Source organism: Manacus vitellinus, unplaced genomic scaffold (genome assembly GCF_001715985.3).
Source record: "Manacus vitellinus isolate BGI_N305 unplaced genomic scaffold, ASM171598v3 scaffold_12_pilon, whole genome shotgun sequence".
NCBI classification, from domain to species: domain Eukaryota; kingdom Metazoa; phylum Chordata; class Aves; order Passeriformes; family Pipridae; genus Manacus; species Manacus vitellinus.
In genome coordinates this window covers 9702840-9721247 of record NW_021938949.1, presented here as the reverse complement: position 1 = coordinate 9721247, position 18408 = coordinate 9702840, and the positions used below count along the sequence as shown (strand labels likewise).

The 18408-nt window shown below is 37.2% G+C and overlaps 1 protein-coding gene across 3 annotated transcripts in view; it reads left to right on the top strand.

Moving 5' to 3' along the window:
* Positions 1-18408, top strand: part of TRRAP (transformation/transcription domain associated protein) — a 75504-nt gene that overhangs the window by 1690 nt on the left and 55406 nt on the right. For all 3 annotated transcript variants that reach the window (XM_029957781.1, XM_029957782.1, XM_018067332.2), the window contains exons 4-25: positions 727-837; positions 1403-1507; positions 2139-2222; positions 2929-2985; positions 3564-3689; positions 4020-4097; positions 4329-4417; positions 5022-5118; positions 5480-5618; positions 6461-6539; positions 7558-7792; positions 8550-8877; positions 8994-9091; positions 9731-9925; positions 10478-10669; positions 12094-12259; positions 13501-13757; positions 14284-14484; positions 15424-15575; positions 16617-16816; positions 17844-18061; positions 18187-18384. In XM_029957781.1, the coding sequence (XP_029813641.1) occupies positions 727-837; positions 1403-1507; positions 2139-2222; positions 2929-2985; positions 3564-3689; positions 4020-4097; positions 4329-4417; positions 5022-5118; positions 5480-5618; positions 6461-6539; positions 7558-7792; positions 8550-8877; positions 8994-9091; positions 9731-9925; positions 10478-10669; positions 12094-12259; positions 13501-13757; positions 14284-14484; positions 15424-15575; positions 16617-16816; positions 17844-18061; positions 18187-18384 (3405 nt within the window). The remainder of the gene's footprint in view (positions 1-726; positions 838-1402; positions 1508-2138; positions 2223-2928; positions 2986-3563; positions 3690-4019; positions 4098-4328; positions 4418-5021; positions 5119-5479; positions 5619-6460; positions 6540-7557; positions 7793-8549; positions 8878-8993; positions 9092-9730; positions 9926-10477; positions 10670-12093; positions 12260-13500; positions 13758-14283; positions 14485-15423; positions 15576-16616; positions 16817-17843; positions 18062-18186; positions 18385-18408) is intronic.

Here is an 18408-nt window from a genome sequence, read left to right as displayed (position 1 = left end):
TATATAGCTTTCATTCCCTAGTCTTTATTCAGTAAACATTTAAAAAAAAGTGAAGTCAGAGATTTTTCTTCCATTTTTTGAATGGAAATCTCTGTATTTAATGCTTTCCTTTATTTGGTTCAAATGTGTGTTGTGCCCTTGTGAAACAGAGGCCCTTGTGATTCCTCTGAGTAATTCCATAGTATAGAAGTGAGAGAGGAGTTGTCAGATGCAGCAGAGAAAATGTGGGACTCAAGTTAACCTTGTGTTAGCAGAAATTATACTCTAGGTGAATACTTAGTTATGATGTGGCCATTCTGAAATTCATGATCAAATTCTGTTGGGTGCATTATTGATTTGGATGTAGAACTGAACATGGATTGATGATTCTGGAAGACTTCTTGAGGTGAGGTTTAAAACTGAGGTGCTTCCCCACAGTATTACCTACGTGGCAGTGCCAGTTGGGCTGGCTGTTGGAATGTTGTTCTGGGCTAGCAGAGCATATGGCTCTTCTAAAGCAATTTCTGGATGAAAACATTTGATAGATTTGATTCTTGTTTCTTAAAAAGTTTTTGTTTGAGCATGAGTTTTTTTCTTCATGGTTTCTTCATAGAGAGTAAAGGAATTAATTTGTATTCCCCTTTGCTTGCTTCACTGGTAGTGCTCTGTAGTGCCTCAGCAGAATGTAACTAAATCTAATCTGTGTAATGTCTATTATATACCTCTCCATTTTTTGTTCTTAATTAGAATGTGACATCATCCCCTCAATATTCTACGTTCCTGGAACACATCATCCCTCGGTTTCTCACCTTTCTACAGGATGGAGAAGTTCAGTTTCTGCAGGAGAAGCCAGCACAGGTAGACTGTTTGGAGCATCTCTTGTCTTTTTGCAGTGAAGTCCTTGATTAACCTAATGAACTGATTTATGTATAGGCTTGTTAAAAATAGATCTGTCATTTGGAGTGGAATTGAAAAAGTCCAGTTTCTAAGTAAGTTACAGATAAACTTTGCAAATCTGGGCTTCTATGAAAAATAAGGAAAAATTAGGTGTGACAGGATTGGCTTTCTTGCAGAAATACTCTACACTGTTATGTTACAAATTATTGACTTTACTGAGGGTTAGGAATGAAAGGCAAAAGTTGAATCTTTGTCATTAAATACTTTAAATTGCATTCCTTAAAAAAAGTTTGAAAACTTTCATTTTTCAACTGTAAATTTGTTAAATTTCCCTTAATTCACATATGTGTAGGAAGCATTATGTGTTTGTATATAAGCCTATATCTACATGAAATAAAATGGCTTTTTTTTTCTATTTAAGCATGCAGAAGTCTTAAGCTGAAAAAGATGTTGTAACCCCTTGGTGGGTTTTGAGGGCTTTTAAAAAAGTTCTGTCATATCTTTGTTTTTGTTTTTTTTTTTACAGCAACTCCGAAAGCTTGTGCTTGAAATAATTCACAGAATCCCAACCAATGAACATCTTCGTCTTCATACCAAAAATATCCTGTCTGTGATGTTTAGATTTCTAGAGGTACTTTTTTTCCTTTTAAAACTGTTTCAAATTTTCAGAAGTATTTTCCTCTACTTTCTTCATATCCAAAATTTGCTGGGAGTAGGATTTTCAATAGTTGTGCTACTGGATCAGGAGTGGAAGGGCATTCTATTTAGGCTTCACCCATGTCATCTTTTAGCACAAACAGGTTTTCTGCATGTTCTGTTCTGCCCTTTGAAAATGTGGATTTTACAAATGCAGGGAACTGTTCTCATGCTGGACAAGATTTCTTGGCAGAGAGCTTATTCTAGACAGTTAGTTTTCTTTCTTGGAATTGAAAACACTGTCATTTGAAGCTCTCAGAAAAGAGCCTACTCTAGGCAGAGGTGTTTAAATAGCCCCACATGGGTCTCTCTGTCTGAGAGGCACTAGGAACAGGTCTGATGGTACAGAGTGGTTGAAAGTTCTGGGTTTTGTTCCCATAGGGTTGGATTTAATTTTAGCCACTCTAGGACTACAAGGTATCAAAGGAAAGGCATCTTGCTCATGCAAATTCATATTAATGGAGCACTTTAGATTATTGAGAAGAATATAATTTATAGGGTTTTGAAGTACTTGCAGAGTAGTTGAAGAATTTAGCAGTGAACTCACTAAAGATTCTTTTTTTCAGACGGAGAATGAAGAAAATGTACTGATTTGCTTAAGAATAATTATTGAATTGCACAAACAGTTCCGACCACCAGTCACTCAAGAAGTAGGTCATAAATCTTTTTATGTGCTATAGAACTTACTGCCATGCTCTTCAGAATTGCTGTTTTCTTCTAGTGGGTTGGTTGATTTGTTTTCCTGCTGTCCTTTTATGTTGCCTGACCTGTTATGGAAGCCATGTATTTAATTTTTTTTTTGACCATTAAGTAATTTTTAAAAGGATTGCATAGTGCTACCAACCCTGATTAAAAACCAAACTCTTTAGGTCTAGTTGTCCTATGGGCTTATGGACAATATGATCAGACTAAGGAATAGAATTCCCATACAAAGGAAGAGAACTGATGCCTTTTTGGTTTGTGAAGGGAAAATCCTGGAACAGGAATTTTATGATTGTCTTCCCCCTATCCCCTTCTTTTCTCCTGTCACTCATCAAGGAGTATTTAAAAGTTGCCTTTTTTCCATGGTCTTTTCCTGTGAAGACTTAGTTGTTTCATAGTAATTTCTAATAACACTGTGTTTGGAACTATGTTGAGATGGTAGGTGGATTGGAGTCTTTCCAAGTGAAATTCATATTAATATTGACATAACAGAAGGAAATAGGAGAACACTTTCAGATTATTTTCAATTATCATGAAAAATATGCTGTACTGTTGAGTAGAGATTTTATGTGATTGTACTGTAAATACAGAGGTTCTAATATGGTGGGGGTTTTTTAAAATTTATTTATGGTAAACTGACTTCTTCCTCCCTAGATCCATCATTTCTTGGACTTTGTGAAACAGATTTACAAGGAACTTCCAAAAGTAGTGGTAAGCTTTTTATTTCTTAAATTGCCCTTGCTACAGTCAGAAAACTAGTTTTTATTTCTTTATTTTATCTCATAATTATTTTTGTATCTAGTGATCCAACTTAAATACAGTTTTAGTGGCTATATTTATAAAAAATACGTCTAAAAATGGAGACATTTAGATTTTTGATTTGGAGAACCTTCTGTTTCTAGCACAGAGAAAACAGAGGCGAACTTTAGTAAGACACTAAAGCGCCAGTGCTGTGGCTACAATTGTTTCCATGTAGCCAAATGTGTCTTTTTCTGGGGGAAGGGAGGGAGGTGGATGTCTGAGCTTCCTCTCTGATACAGAGTAACTGTTTGGGTGTTTTTGTGTAGCAAAAGAAGCCCCTTGGGTGGGGTTGCTTTTCTGCTGCTCTCTGTGGTGGGGGAGGTCTCAGGCTGTGTGTCCGGCCCTGACAGACCCTGCAGTTGGAGCATCACACACGGAGAGGAAAAAACTGCTCTGGGGAAAAATTCTATGGGGCAGTTCTAAGGGGATAAAAGGCCTTTTGACTATTAGTAGCATTATTGTGTTTTTCTTCTGCTCTTTGCTTGTAGAATCGGTATTTTGAGAATCCTCAGGTGATTCCAGAGAACACTGTTCCCACCCCTGAGATGGTTGGCATGATCACAACCATCGTGGTGAAAGTAAACCCTGAGCGAGAGGACAGCGAGACCAGAACAGTGAGTATTCCAACTGCTCCTTGCCTCTGAGACTGTCTGTATCACAATACCACAAATTAGAAGGCCAGGTAAAAATAATAGACTCTTTTTGCTTGTTTTTCTTATAAAAATTTATCCTCGGAAGCTGATTGACACTTTTCAGGTATTTTCTATGCAGCTGTAATTACAAGATTTTTATTTAGTATAATGCCAAATGATTTTGTGCTTTTTAAATGTTAATATTGCCAATTGTAGTGCTATTAAAATGAGCAGTTTTTGTAAAAGTGTATTTTAAATACTTTTTTGAATTAATAGTTAAGCTGTTTATAAAGCATCTATTCTTTCTTCCAGCATTCAATAATTCCCAGAGGATCTTTATCGCTGAAGGTCTTGGCTGAGCTACCTATTATTGTTGTTCTCATGTATCAGGTTAGTATACTGCAGTATTTTGTATGTAAATACTTCCTATTTCTGAATGGTTTGTCTAACTTCTGCTGGCTCACATGTTAGTAAAAATGAATGTAATGTATTTTTGAGATTAAAGTATCATCTAAAAATAAGCTGCTGAGATGTTTTAATTTTTTCTGATTAGTTCTCAAATAAGTTGACTGCAAGTGTGACTTGTAAATTTCTCTGATAATACTTTATTTTTTTTTTAAGCTCTACAAGCTGAACATTCATAATGTAGTAGCTGAATTTGTGCCCTTGATTATGAACACTATTATAATACAAGTTTCTGCTCAAGCAAGGTAAGAACATTTTGAAAGTATTTTGATGATGTTTGGGATAAACAACTTAAACCTGCCATTCAGTAGGCCCTGAAATTTTGTTGTTTTATATTTTGTGATTTTTGCTTATAGTCTTACTACTTTTAATCTCGAAAGTAGCAACAGTTATCTGACTAAAAATAGTCCAAGTCCTTTAGATGAAGTAATTAGCAAAGCTGAATATTTCCCTTATATACCTCTGATAAAATCTGTGGTGAATAAGTGGTTGAAACTTGAGAGAGACAGACAAGTGTGGGAGGGAGTATTGCTTGGAGAAAAAAAATTGCCCCAGTTAGGGGAAAGGAGCCAAATATTTGATGCTTTGTATTGGCTTGGCTTTCTGTAGGAAGCTGAAAATTGTGTGGCTGCCTCAGGGCTGTGCATTTCTGCTCCGAGCACATGGTGCTGCTGGGAATGGGAATGACAGAGGGCTTGTTGAAAATGGGCTCTCCCATGGTGATTTTATTCCCTTATGAAGCAAGAGCCTCACTAGAAGATGATGTAATTAGAAACTTTGGGGAATTTGTTGAGTGAAGGCATTAAAGAGGAGGAACAAAATCGTAACCACTGTTCAATTTACTTTCAGGCAACACAAACTTTACAACAAGGAATTGTATGCTGATCTCATCGCTGCTCAGATTAAAACATTGTCTTTTCTGGCTTATATCATCAGAATTTACCAGGTAGGATGAATTTTTATTGCTTTGTTACTTAATGCAACAGATTTCTAGTTGCTTTATGGCAGGCAAGTGACCAGCATGACTGCAGTGCATCAGGGACTGGAGAGAGGAGCATTTGTGTAACAAATTTGAAGGTAGGGCTGTACCTGGTTATCCTCTCAGAAGCATCCTCATGTGAATGCAAAGTGAAAATGCTCCATTCCCCCTCCCTGGGCATTTAGGGAGGGACTATTGTATTTTAGTTTTAGAAGTAGACTTTTTAAAGGGCAACAAATGAATTTTATTTGAACGTTATTTTGCATGTGTAAAACAAGAACAGAATGTCCTAGTAGTTGTTGTACTCATGTTATTTTTTTTGTTGTAGGAATTAGTGACTAAATATTCTCAGCAAATGGTCAAAGGAATGTTGCAGTTGCTCTCCAATTGTCCAGCTGAAACAGCCCATCTCCGGAAGGAGCTTCTGATTGCTGCTAAACACATCCTGACCACAGACCTGAGGAGCCGTATGTAGAACTTCTTACAAATGTACCTAGAAACTGGGAAGATTTCAGCTATTTCTGTGTATTCAAGAGGCAGATTGCTTATTTGTTTTGGGCTGTGACATACTTCTGATTGTTTTGGGTGCAGGTGTGATTTTTGTTCTGAGTTTTTTTCTTTTTCCTTAAAAAATGAAGTCATCTGAATAAGGTGGCAGACTGACCAACTGGCTTCTCTAGCTTTCCACGTAATCACCATGTGATGATACAAATTTGTGGTGGTTTGTAATTGTGCCTACAATTGTATGGATATTTTACAGTACTAATTTGTTAACCTGAATGGAAGTAGTTCTGTCAAAAGCTCATACCATATGTTTGCTCATCATAGTATTTGTCTCTAGCATTTCTGGTCTGCCTGAAGTAACTAGGTTTGGTGGACATGTCCTATTCTGGCAGAGTTGCACAACTGGAGATGAGTGTACTTACTTGACTGTGTGGTCCCCTTCCTTTTCCTTCTGCTAACAGCAGTTCTGGGGTAGTGCAATGTCTCAAATCTTGTTAGATTGCCAAAAGAAAAAGCTAAGCTTGTTTCCTAGTCCTGGAACTTACTATTGTGGTCACATGGAAAACTGTTCCTTTGCTATTTTTCTAAAGAAATTAGCTTATTTGTTCTACATTTTTCAGCCTCTCCTTAATAACATGACCTTTTATAAGCTTCAGGAATTAATTTTGTAATAAACCCACTTCCTGACTTAGGTTTGAATACCTAAGTTGAGTGATGTAATGCTTAACTATCTTATTTTGATTATTTTCTTTGCCAATCATTACGTATAGCATTTTCATTTTTCTCTCTGTTTTTTAAATTATAGAATTTATTCCATCTATGGACAAGCTGTTTGATGAATCTCTACTTATTGGCTCTGGATACACTGCCAGAGAGACACTAAGGTAGGACAGAGTTTAGAAAAGCTATTTAAGTGCCTGGCAGGGGTGGTTACTTTTGAAGTTATTAATATTTACAGGAATGTCTGTATAGGGTCCTAAATCTTTGCTTCAAAGAACTAATTTTATTAGATTGTTTTATTGGCAGGACTTGTGCTGCTGTAAAGAGAGGCTGTTGTTTAATATTAGCATGGTAGGGTGAGTGTAGGGCAGAATGAGATAAATGGGTGAATGAAAATGATTTCATTTTTTTAAGTGGCAGAGCAGAGGCAAAACAGTGGTCACAGTGGAATCAACTCAATATCTGCCAGTATTTCATGAAACACCTTTAATCTTATGTCCAGTGTAAAATCTGAATGAGATTTAAACTGTTTTATCAATGAGTACCTTAAAACTTACTCATTTGCAATTGAAAAAGTACATGGGGACAATACTTACTTTCTGTGTCTTCAATAGTCTAGATTTTAGGTGAGCTTGCTGACCATAATAAAGTATATGAACTAGGAGAATTATTTCCTCTTGCTTAAGTATCAAGTGTACCTTATTGACAACATGTATTAGATTTTGAAGTATTTGCTGTACTAGATGCTTAACCTGGTGGTTAAAAGCAAATGATTTTTAAAATTTAACAGTTTTCATAACTGCTTTGGGAATAATGAATCAACAATGATTAATTGTGAAACAACTCACCAACACTGCTCAGAAGGTGGCTTAAAATGTGCTAATTTGCTCTGAACTGTATGAAAATATGTGCTGGGATGTTCTGTGGTGGGGGGAAGAAAGATCAGAGAGGTAACAGCAGTGTTGTGGGACAGATTGCTGCATCTTTGGGTGGATTGCACAGGTCATAATTCTCTTGTGTAACCGCAAAAGCCTTGTGAACTCCGGGTTTGCATGTGAAAATAGAAAATTTACATTTAGAAATTTGGAAGTAACTCCAGGCAGGAACTATCTGTTAAGTCCAGTTACCAACAATTTTAGCTGTACTCAATGTGTGTTCTTCCTTTCCTGTTTTTCCCGACAGACCCCTGGCTTACAGCACTCTGGCAGACCTGGTTCATCACGTCCGGCAGCATTTGCCACTCAATGACCTCTCTCTTGCTGTCCAGTTGTTTGCCAAGAACATTGATGATGAGTCCTTGCCCAGCAGTATCCAGACCATGTCTTGCAAGCTTCTGCTAAATTTGGTAGACTGTATCAGGTCTAAAAGTGAACAGGAAAATGGAAATGGTAGAGATATTCTTATGAGAATGCTGGAGGTATTGATTTGTTTGAAGCTTTTCATAATAAGTTGAATATCCTATTTTATAGTACATTGTCAATCACATTTTAATTTCTCCTTTCTTCAGAAATGAGGATGTGTAGAAACAGCCCGTGGACTGTATTTCACTTAAGTGCTTCAGAGAAGGGTTTTTTAGAATGCTGTGCAGCTCAGATAATATCTCAAGTGTAGTGGAGATACTTTGTGAAATCGGCTTCATCCAGGGACTTGTTTCAAAGCAGGAAACTGAATATCTGAATGTCTGTTTTACGGTAGCTTAACTGCTGGGTTTTTTTTTTATTATTATTTTATTTTAAATTGTAGTTGTAACCTTTTTTCATTGCTTAATAGCATATAAGACTGGTATTTTTTAATACCTTCTGGTTATGTGTGAGTTCTTTTTGGTGTGTTGTTTTTTTTTTTAAACCTGAAAGAGGATTTTCTCACAGGTCCTTGGTATAGCCCAACAAAATGTGTAAAATTTGAAATATCTTCACTTTGAAGACCTACTGATCTTTTTTTTTTTCTTATAAATGGGGAGTGCACCAATTGTTTAAACTAAGCAAACTACTTCCATAGGCTTAAAAATGTTTGCTTCATTTGAATGACTTCAGAAATGGTTGTTTTATTGATCTCGATATGCTGACTTGCAGTATTAGTATTTTTAAATTTAGATTGATTTTTGAGGAATAAACATTTTCTTCTTCCTTCCCTCTCCCTTCCTCTTTCATTTGCTTTTCCTCTTTGTGCCCTAGGTGTTTGTTCTGAAGTTCCACACTATAGCCCGGTACCAGCTGTCTGTGATTTTTAAGAAATGCAAGCCCCAGTCTGAGCTCGGCGCTGCCGAAGCCGCGTTACCCGGGGTACCAACAGCAGCAAATGCAGCCCCTGTTCCTGTTCCATCTCCTGCCCCAGCCACTCCAGTGGCCCCTACGCCAGTACCTGTGTTAGAAAAACAAGGGGAGAAGGAAAAAGAAGATAAACAGACAATCCAGGTCACAGATTGCCGGAGCCTGGTGAAAACTTTGGTCTGTGGTGTCAAGACAATCACGTGGGGCATCACGTCGTGCAAAGCTCCTGGGGGTAAAGCTGCCTAATATTTAATTATATTTATCTTTCATAAGTCTACAGTTAAAACTCTCTAGCATGAAAGCAAATAGTATTTTTAATGGCTAACTACTATCTTATTCTTCTTTCAGAAGCACAATTCATTCCCAATAAACAGTTGCAACCTAAGGAGACACAGATCTATATAAAACTGGTAAAATATGCAATGCAAGCTTTGGATATTTATCAGGTATGTAACCTGCCCACATCACACTTTGATTTATACAGTTGATTTTGTGTTAGATCTTTTAATAAGGATTTACTTGTCAGCTGAAAGACAAATTTCACATGTAGTATTTTTTCAGTAAGTCTTTACCAAGGATATTGAGAAATTCTCCAAATTTCAAAGTATCACTTGCAAGGACTAGATTGTTTTCTTAACAACCATTATTGTCTGTGTTTATGCAGGCAGGTCAGACTAAAAATAGTTCTTTCACATAGTGGATTAAATCTTTTCTTGAAACAGATAGTTTAGCTATCAGTCCAAGCATTCACATGTCTGTGTTAATCTTCTGCAGTTACACACAGTACTGATGAAATGTAAATGTGTGTGATTGGGTATTAAGTAGCTTTACAAATGCACTGATATCTCCTGCTCTCATCTTTTTCCGCTCCTAATGTCACAGTTTTAAAATCTGTGCTGAAAAAGCTCTATTTTAATATTTTTGTCATGATTGGCTCTTTTGCCCAACTTCTAATTGTATGGGGCTTGCATGTGAAACCTGTTAAATCTAAGGGTTTTTTACCAAAAGACTTTTAAGAATAACGGGGGGGTAAGTTACTCAAATTCTGTAACTAGTATATGTGTTTTCTCAATTGCTGTATTTAGGTTCAAATAGCAGGAAATGGACAGACATATGTTCGAGTAGCAAACTGTCAGACAGTCAGGATGAAAGAGGAAAAGGAAGTTCTGGAGCATTTTGCTGGTGTGTTTACAATGATGAACCCTTTAACTTTTAAAGAAATCTTTCAAACTACTGTTCCTTACATGGTGGAGAGAATCTCAAAAAACTATGCTCTTCAGGTATGTTTTTGTTCACTTTTTAAAGTTGATAATAAAAAGCATGTAGGAAATAGCTTATGCCTTGAGGGACATATGGCTGAAGTGGAATTATAACTAATAATGTTGAAATTAGCATGTAGGACTGGAAGCAGTCTATAGAAAAAGTAGTCTATGAAAATAATGTGAACGTGGATTTTCAAAAACCTTACCAGACAAAGTGATGCAGTAAAAACATGAGCACTTTTAGAAGATATGAATGAAATTTATTCTTGAACAGTATTGAAAACTGTGGAGTTGCTATTTTGTTCAGGTTGTTGTGTTAATGTTCTACTGTTTTACAGAATGCAGATCTTATAATATCCATTTAAAATTAAACTTTAAACTTGAACATTAACTTAGATATATGATTGTTTTCCATTGAGGACAACCTGAATCACTTGGGTAGCAGTGGAGATGGGGAAGGAAATCAGTCTTAGGGTTTGTTTGGTTTTTTTTTTTTTAATGGATAGTGCTTTTATCCTTTTGTTCTTTTTCTTACAGGAGTATTAACTTCTTTCTGCTTTCCTTTTATAGATTGTTGCCAATTCCTTCTTGGCAAACCCTACTACCTCTGCCCTCTTTGCAACAATTTTGGTGGAGTATCTCCTGGATCGGCTGCCAGAAATGGGCTCTAATGTGGAACTCTCCAATCTGTATCTCAAGCTGTTCAAGTTAGTCTTTGGCTCTGTTTCACTGTTTGCAGCTGAAAATGAACAAATGCTGAAGGTAAAGGTCATTTGTGTTAAAAACAAGTCTGCTTTAAAAACAAGGCTCTTAAGAGTTTTATGCTGTCTAGCATTTGAGAGTCTTTTAATGTTTGAAGCACTCCTAATGATACATCTCCATTTTTTCCAAATGCCAAGTAGGTTGTCTTATTTATGAGAGGTGGTTTCTGTGAACGTTTGCTTCATATTTGGAACTCTGAAGTGGTGTACTAATTCTGAGTATAAATAGCCAGCCCATGATTGTGTTCTGTGATTGCCATAAACCCATGTAACTTCATGGTCAGAAGATGCACATCTAACATATTTTTCACCTTTGTTTCCATGTTAACATAGAAGTTTTGCTTGGATTGAAATCACTTTTTTGTGTGTGGTGAATGTTGTTTGCTCCTGTCATATTCAATGACATCTACCTCTTGAGTCAGATATTTCTATGCTCTTGAAAAGTCTGGGTTTAAGGAATGCTGCTTTTTTCCATTTACAACATATTGTCTGTGTATTCCAGGGATCTATTTATGTGGATTAGATCATCTCATTATTCAGTGAATTTAGAAATGCTGAGCTTGAAGCAAGACCGTGCACTTCTCCTAAAAGCAACAGCTGCCTATACTTAGAAAAGATATTTAAGATTTTAATGGAACACTGATTGTTCTCTCATCATTTCATTTCTCTTCCTTCTACCTTATGACAAACAAAATTTCTGATACAGGCAGCTGTGTAGAACAGAGTGGGGCCCACCAATATTTCCAGGTTCTTTGGAAGATAACAATAATATGAAGCAGTATTCATTAGTAATATGAAGTAGTATTTATGTAATCTTGCTTAAGTTCTTGTAGTTTGTCATCAGAATCAAGGTCATTTGGATTTTATAAGCTGGAGATGAAATTTAAAGAGTGTAATTTACTACCTTCACAGTTTCATGCTTCTGTTACTTTTTTTGTTTCTGCAGGATTGATGATAGGGGCCTTGGGTAGACAATTTAATTGAATGATGGAGGCCATTTGCAACATTTGCATAGCAATGTGGAGAGCTTTTTAGATGTTAATAAAATCCAGAATTGTGTTACTGTTTGTCCCTGATCTGTGAGAATACTTGTATTTATCAACTCTTTAATGATTCCTTCAAACTGTTATTGTCTTCTGCTCTAGAAAGGCCACCACTTCTGTAACTTTTTTTTTTTATTTAAAAGAATTTGCTTTCAAAATGAAATCAAGAACTAGTGATGAAGTTAAATCAGGAGTAAATTAATATTGTCAAGTGTCTTCTCTTGTCATTCTGACACCTGATTTCAGCTCCACATCCCCAGGTTCTCTAGAGCAAAGATTTTTCATTGCGTCAAATTCGCAGAATCTCATGCTGAACTCCTGTACAGTATGGTGATGATAAAATGGGTATTTTATTAATCTTCAGGCTTTATTTTCTTTATAGCCACATTTGCACAAGATTGTGAACAGCTCTATGGAACTTGCACAGACTGCCAAAGAGCCCTATAACTATTTCCTGCTGCTCAGAGCACTGTTCAGATCTATTGGAGGAGGCAGTCATGATCTGTTATACCAAGAATTCTTGCCGCTGTTACCAAACTTACTGCAAGGTAGAACAATACCTTCTTTCCCCACCCCACCTTCTGATTTTTTTTTTATGTAAATAGTAGTAATAAAGTTATGTTCTGTAATTAAAACCCACCCCCCCCCAAAATTAAAGCCCTAACCCTGATAAGTAGCTTCTGATTTTTAGCTTAGCAGTTGATTAAATATCTTGAATGTGGCTTATTTTCATTTATTATCAGCTGCTTCAGGCTCCATAGTTTTGGCTGCTTCACAATTTCTGCTGCTTGTTTTTCTGCTTTTTATTGTGGGGCTTGTGGGCTTTTCTTGTTTGTTTCTTTTGGTTTTTTGGCTGTGGGTAACTGTTGGCATAAAGCACTGAGGGATGAGTGAGTAGGAGAAGCAACGTTTCCAGGCCATCACTGGTTTTGTGGGAAGAGCATTGCAGCAAAGCTCTGGTGGTTCTGCAGTCGAGGGCATGTGTGTGCACCTGCAAGGGCATTATAAATAGAAATGCAAGTAGTGCCAGTCTGCAGAAAGAAGTGGAAATAACAATCAGTTTGATTAATTGAGCATTTGTGCTTGCAAGGACTGTGTTCCAGAGATATTGAGGGTGAACAAGGAAATGTGGAGAACTACTTAAACCTAAGGACAAGCTAATTGGAACTATTCCAGGACTGTAACTGGTTCTCATCTACAGCTGTAGGAACAGTTTTTATTGTGGTTAGGAAGTATGTCCATTAACAATAAATCATTATGTCGAACGTGTCAGTGTAGAAGAGGTTGCTTGGTTTATGGAGTATGTGGAATCTTCATGGGGAGAAAAATAACTTGGGGAATATGCTTAGGCTGTATGGGACAGTGAATGTACTTGAACTCATTAAATGTTTCTTTTCAGGACTCCCAATATTTTAAAAACAATTTGTTCTGTGTGGGATTTTTTTTATAGTTACAAGGCTGAAGTTTGAGTCCAGTTATCTTTTTTCTTTTTTTATCTGCTGTATTCAAATGCTGCTTTGTTGAATCTAGTATCAAACTTTGCAATATGCATAGATACTCTTCCCTTCTGTATGCATGTACCTATAAAAGCATTCTCTGCATGAAATCCTTCGATGTAAGTTAGAATTATGGATTGTATAATATTTTGTAAATCCATTATTTACAGACCTATAAGCTCTGCAGAATTTAAAAATGTCAGGTTGTTCAGCATTTAGGAAATAGCAATTTGTAACAATAAGCTGGGTACTATCTTTTTCCTTTGAGTGTGTAACTTATCCATGATTTTCAGGACTTAATATGTTACAAAGTGGGCTTCATAAACAACACATGAAGGACTTGTTTGTAGAGCTCTGCCTCACTGTGCCTGTTCGTTTGAGCTCATTGCTGCCCTATCTGCCAATGCTGATGGACCCCTTGGTGTCAGCTCTCAATGGATCCCAGACCCTGGTTAGCCAAGGCTTAAGAACTCTGGAATTGTGTGTGGATAACTTGCAACCAGACTTCCTGTATGATCATATTCAGCCAGTTCGAGCTGAGCTAATGCAGGTAAATGTGTTGTTTCCTGTTAGACCACAAGAGGTCATTGATTTGCTAAATATTGTTAGAAATTTGTATGAAACTTTGGTTATAAAAACTTGAAAAATCTGTCATGAGAACCATACCAGCCAGATGTGTGTGTAAAAGGACAGTTGTTGTTGTGCTGTTAAGCTGAAAACTCTGAAAATTAGAAGTGAATGAATTGTTCCTTCTATATACTTGGTTACAGGGTTAAAGTTAAGATGTGGGACTCAGTAGCAATAATTTAATGAGCAGTGATTAATGAGAAAATAATTGGAATTGGATCATTTAAAAAACAAAACAAAAACCAAGGAAAGCCAGTTACCTTCAACACGTCATTAAGTCTTATGTATGCAATGAAGATGATGTGGCTGAAGTTCAGAACAATGTTTTAAACGTGGCTATTTCCCCTAACACAGTGCTTGCACATGCTTTATCCTCGAGATGTTTTTTTGCATTAAACTTGAAAAAGTTGCAGTAGTTCTGCTCAGCCCATGTCCCGTTTGGAATGCAGGCTCTGTGGCGCACGCTGCGCAACCCCGCCGACAGCATCTCTCACGTGGCTTATCGTGTGCTGGGCAAGTTTGGGGGAAGTAACAGGAAGATGCTGAAGGAATCACAGAAACTGCAATATGTGGTCACAGAAATCCAAGGACCCAGTATTACAATTGAATTTTCAGACTGCAAAGCATCCATTCAGCTCCCGATGGAAAAGGTAAGGGCTTCACTTACTTTCAGTGCTGAGAAAGCAACTTGAAAAGTATCTGTAATAAAGGAAAATTTACTAAGTTTGTTTGCTTGTAAAACCTCCATACAATATGTGGTGTGTCTGCCAGTTCTTTCTTTATTTCCCATATAAACTGTGTCATATGTCACCCCCAAAGTAATGGATTTAGACATGCTGTTCTGCTCTTACAAAGTGATAGAACAGAGAACTAAACTGGCACAAGTAAATGGTTTCACACAATTACAGACTGGGTAAGGTTGCAACTTTCAGTGTGTTGCTTAGGTGAGGAGCAGGAATATATATATATATATATATATATATATAAAGCATAGACATTTCCTAAAGAGATGTACCCCCCCTTTTTAGTCATCTTCATATCTTAAGAAATTTCTTTGAATTATTCTCAAATATATTAAATCTTGCAAAAGAATACTATTATTTCCATTAAGAAGCCGTGTTTAGAAGTTGCTTACAGGGACATTTCATCATGCGTGGAAAATACAAATTACTCTGTTGTAAGACAGAGTATTTTTGGTACATTTACATGTGGATATAAATGCACTGTACACATATAGTATGTAGGGATTAGGAACAGCAATTACTGCTGGAGGGAAGGTGAAGAAAATGTCTTTTGAGGGAGAGGAGAGAGAGAGAGTGAAGGTTTACCTCACTCATAACTTGAAATGCTTTCTGACTGTGGAAATAAATGTATCTGCCATGAAACTTAACACGTATAAAAGCACAGCAAATACCATAATGGTTTCGAGCCCCCTCTCTCAGGCACTCTGTGCATTTCTTAACGTAGGCACTCCAAATTGTACATACTTTAAAAGTTACTTTTAATCTATATTAATGATACCATTCCCTTGATTAATTGTAAATGCAAAGAGCAGAAGTGTTTGGTTACTCTCTCCTTTCCCCTCCCAGGCAATCGAGACTGCCCTGGACTGTTTGAAGAGCGCCAACACGGAGCCCTATTACCGGAGGCAGGCGTGGGAGGTCATCAAGTGTTTCCTGGTGGCTATGATGAGCCTGGATGACAATAAACATGCATTGTACCAGCTCCTTGCACATCCCAAGTATGACAATTCTTTAAAGCTAAATGTGTATGTAGAATTTATAGTGTCTATAGAACAACCTGGTTTAGAGGCAGTGCAATTCCTGGGATTTTTAACTGCTGGCAAAAAGGAATTTTGTTAGCATAGTATTTAATGCTGGTGACTTGTGTTAATGTTTCATAGTTTATTTTTCTTCCCCTAATCACAGTCTAATGTATAATCTATTACATAGGATCAGACTTCTTTTTAAAATGAATTTTAGTTTCATATATTTAAATAGTTGGAATAGTCCGATACTCAATTGTATTTTAAAGATTAATTTAGGCTGGGGTGTTTTGTATATACATTTAACCTTTTACTAAAGTGAAACAAATTTCACTTTCGTTTAATCACTAAGCTATAGCATAGTCACACACATAACCTCCATTTGTCTTGGTGTGGGAGCTTTTTATTGAATTCTGTTTTATCTCTTCTACAATTTTAGTCATTGATACTTAATGAGTGTATTATTTTTAAACAGCTTTAATATCTCTGCCCAAAAAGTGTGTGCTGACTTCTACTCTTGAAGTGTAGTAAATGTTGCTGAAGAACATAATAGCTTTCACAGTTTGGACTTCTTAAATTTGACATAAATATGGCTTTGCAATGAATAGGTTTTGTTGGGCAGTGATTGGATAAATACTGTTTCAATCATTCAAGATTAAAATCAAATGTCATTTTAAAAAAGGGGAAAATGTCAAAATATTGAAAATGACGTTCTGTAATTGAGTTACTGCGTGGTGCCTGTATAGCTATTATTTGTATATACGTGGCTTCTTCTAAACCACTGCCTTGAAATGTTCCTGATGAAATTGAGCTATCCATCATGTTTGAGACCAGTGGTTGACAAAATTAATATGGACCAACTGAACTGGTCTAGCTCTATCAAAATAAGTGGAAAACAGGAGGTAGAGAAGGAGTTAGATATCAAGAGCAAACTTTAAATCAAGTGCTTTCCAATGGTTTTGAAGGAGGTGCCAGTGCTGCAGTTTGGGATTATAATGAAGTTCTGTTGTCTTTCAGCTTTACTGAGAAGTCCATACCCAGTGTGATCATCTCCCATCGGTACAAAGCACAGGACACTCCGGCTCGGAAAACCTTCGAACAGGCGCTCACGGGGGCCTTCATGTCCGCGGTGATCAAGGACCTGAGGCCCAGTGCCCTGCCCTTTGTAGCCAGCTTGATCCGCCACTACACCATGGTGGCAGTGGCTCAGCAGTGTGGTGAGTAAAGGGGACACAGATCCTGTGGCCTCTCCTGAGGGGAGTGGAGGGGTTTGTGCTTTTACTTACAGTAATTTGTTTAAGAAACCCATGATATTGCAGTTGCCTCTGTGCAACTGTGTTGGGTTTTTTTGCTGATGGATGAATTATGTCTTAATTCTTTTGAGTGGTGAAAATTAAGCAGGTTTTAAAAAACAATCACCTAATAATACTTTTCAAAATGCTGCAGCCAATGAAATAATTGCAGCTTGGAGCTGTATATAGTTTTTAGGATGAGAGGTCACAGTCTTAAGCTGCACCAGGGGAGGTTTAGATTGAACATTAGGAAGAAGTTCCTTACAGAGAGAGTGATTGGGCACTGGAATGGGCTGCCCAGGGAGGTGGTGGAGTCACCATCCCTGGAGGTGTTTAAGAAGAGACTGGATGTGGCATCAGTGCCATGGTCTAGTAGACAAGGTGATGTTGGGTCAAAGGTTGGACTCGATCTCAGAGGTCTTTTCCAACCTTGTTGATTCTATGCTAGTTCCAGAGCATTTGTGTAACTTGATGCTCACAGTCATTTTTGTGGATGATCTTTAATTGGGTTGTTTCCACTTGTGGTTTTGAAGGACCATTGGAGGAACTAACTGAACATTAGAGTGCTGCAGTGTCTTGTATCTATGTTTTTGTTTGGATTTGGGCTGCATGACAAGTAATGGGGGAAAAGACATAGGGTAGACATATCACTCTTCATTGTCACATTAATGTAACTTGCATTTTTATGATTCTTCATTTTAATTAAATCTTGCAGTGCACAGTCTAGTGCATAGAAGAAAATATTCAAGTAGATGTAATCTTTTTTTTTCTTCTAAAAGTGAAGAATGCTTTACAATTCATTTATATGCAAATAGGCACAGGGCTTACTGGTTCCACCGCTAGCTAGTCTGAGGAGTAGTAAAATTTAATTAAAAGACTATTCATATTGAAATATCTATTGTTTTATCTTTGTTTCCCCCCTCTCTCTTTTCTGCCCCTTTACAAATTGCAGGTCCTTTCTTGCTGCAGTGCTATCAGGTTGGAAGCCAGCCTAGCACAGCCATGTTTCACAGCGAAGAAAATGGGTCAAAAGGCATGGATCCCTTGGTGCTTATTGATGCCATAGCAATCTGCATGGCATATGAGGAGAAGGAGCTCTGCAAAATAGGGGAGGTGGCTCTAGCAGTGATATTTGATGTTGCGAGCATCATCTTGGGTTCAAAAGAAAGGGTGAGGTTTTTTTTTTTTAAATGCATTTAAATGGTGTAGTTTCAGTCAATGCAATTTTGCTTCTAAAATTTTGGAGGCTACCAATGAGCTGAAAATGGCAAACTGACCCATTTCTTTGTTTCCAGGCTTGTCAGCTCCCCTTGTTTTCGTACATTGTGGAGCGTTTATGTGCTTGCTGTTATGAACAAGCCTGGTATGCTAAACTGGGAGGTGTTGTGTCCATTAAATTTCTTATGGAACGGCTGCCACTAATTTGGGTTCTCCAGAACCAGCAAACTTTCCTGAAGGCCCTTCTCTTTGTTATGATGGATTTGACTGGAGAGGTATGTAATGAATGAATTATATCA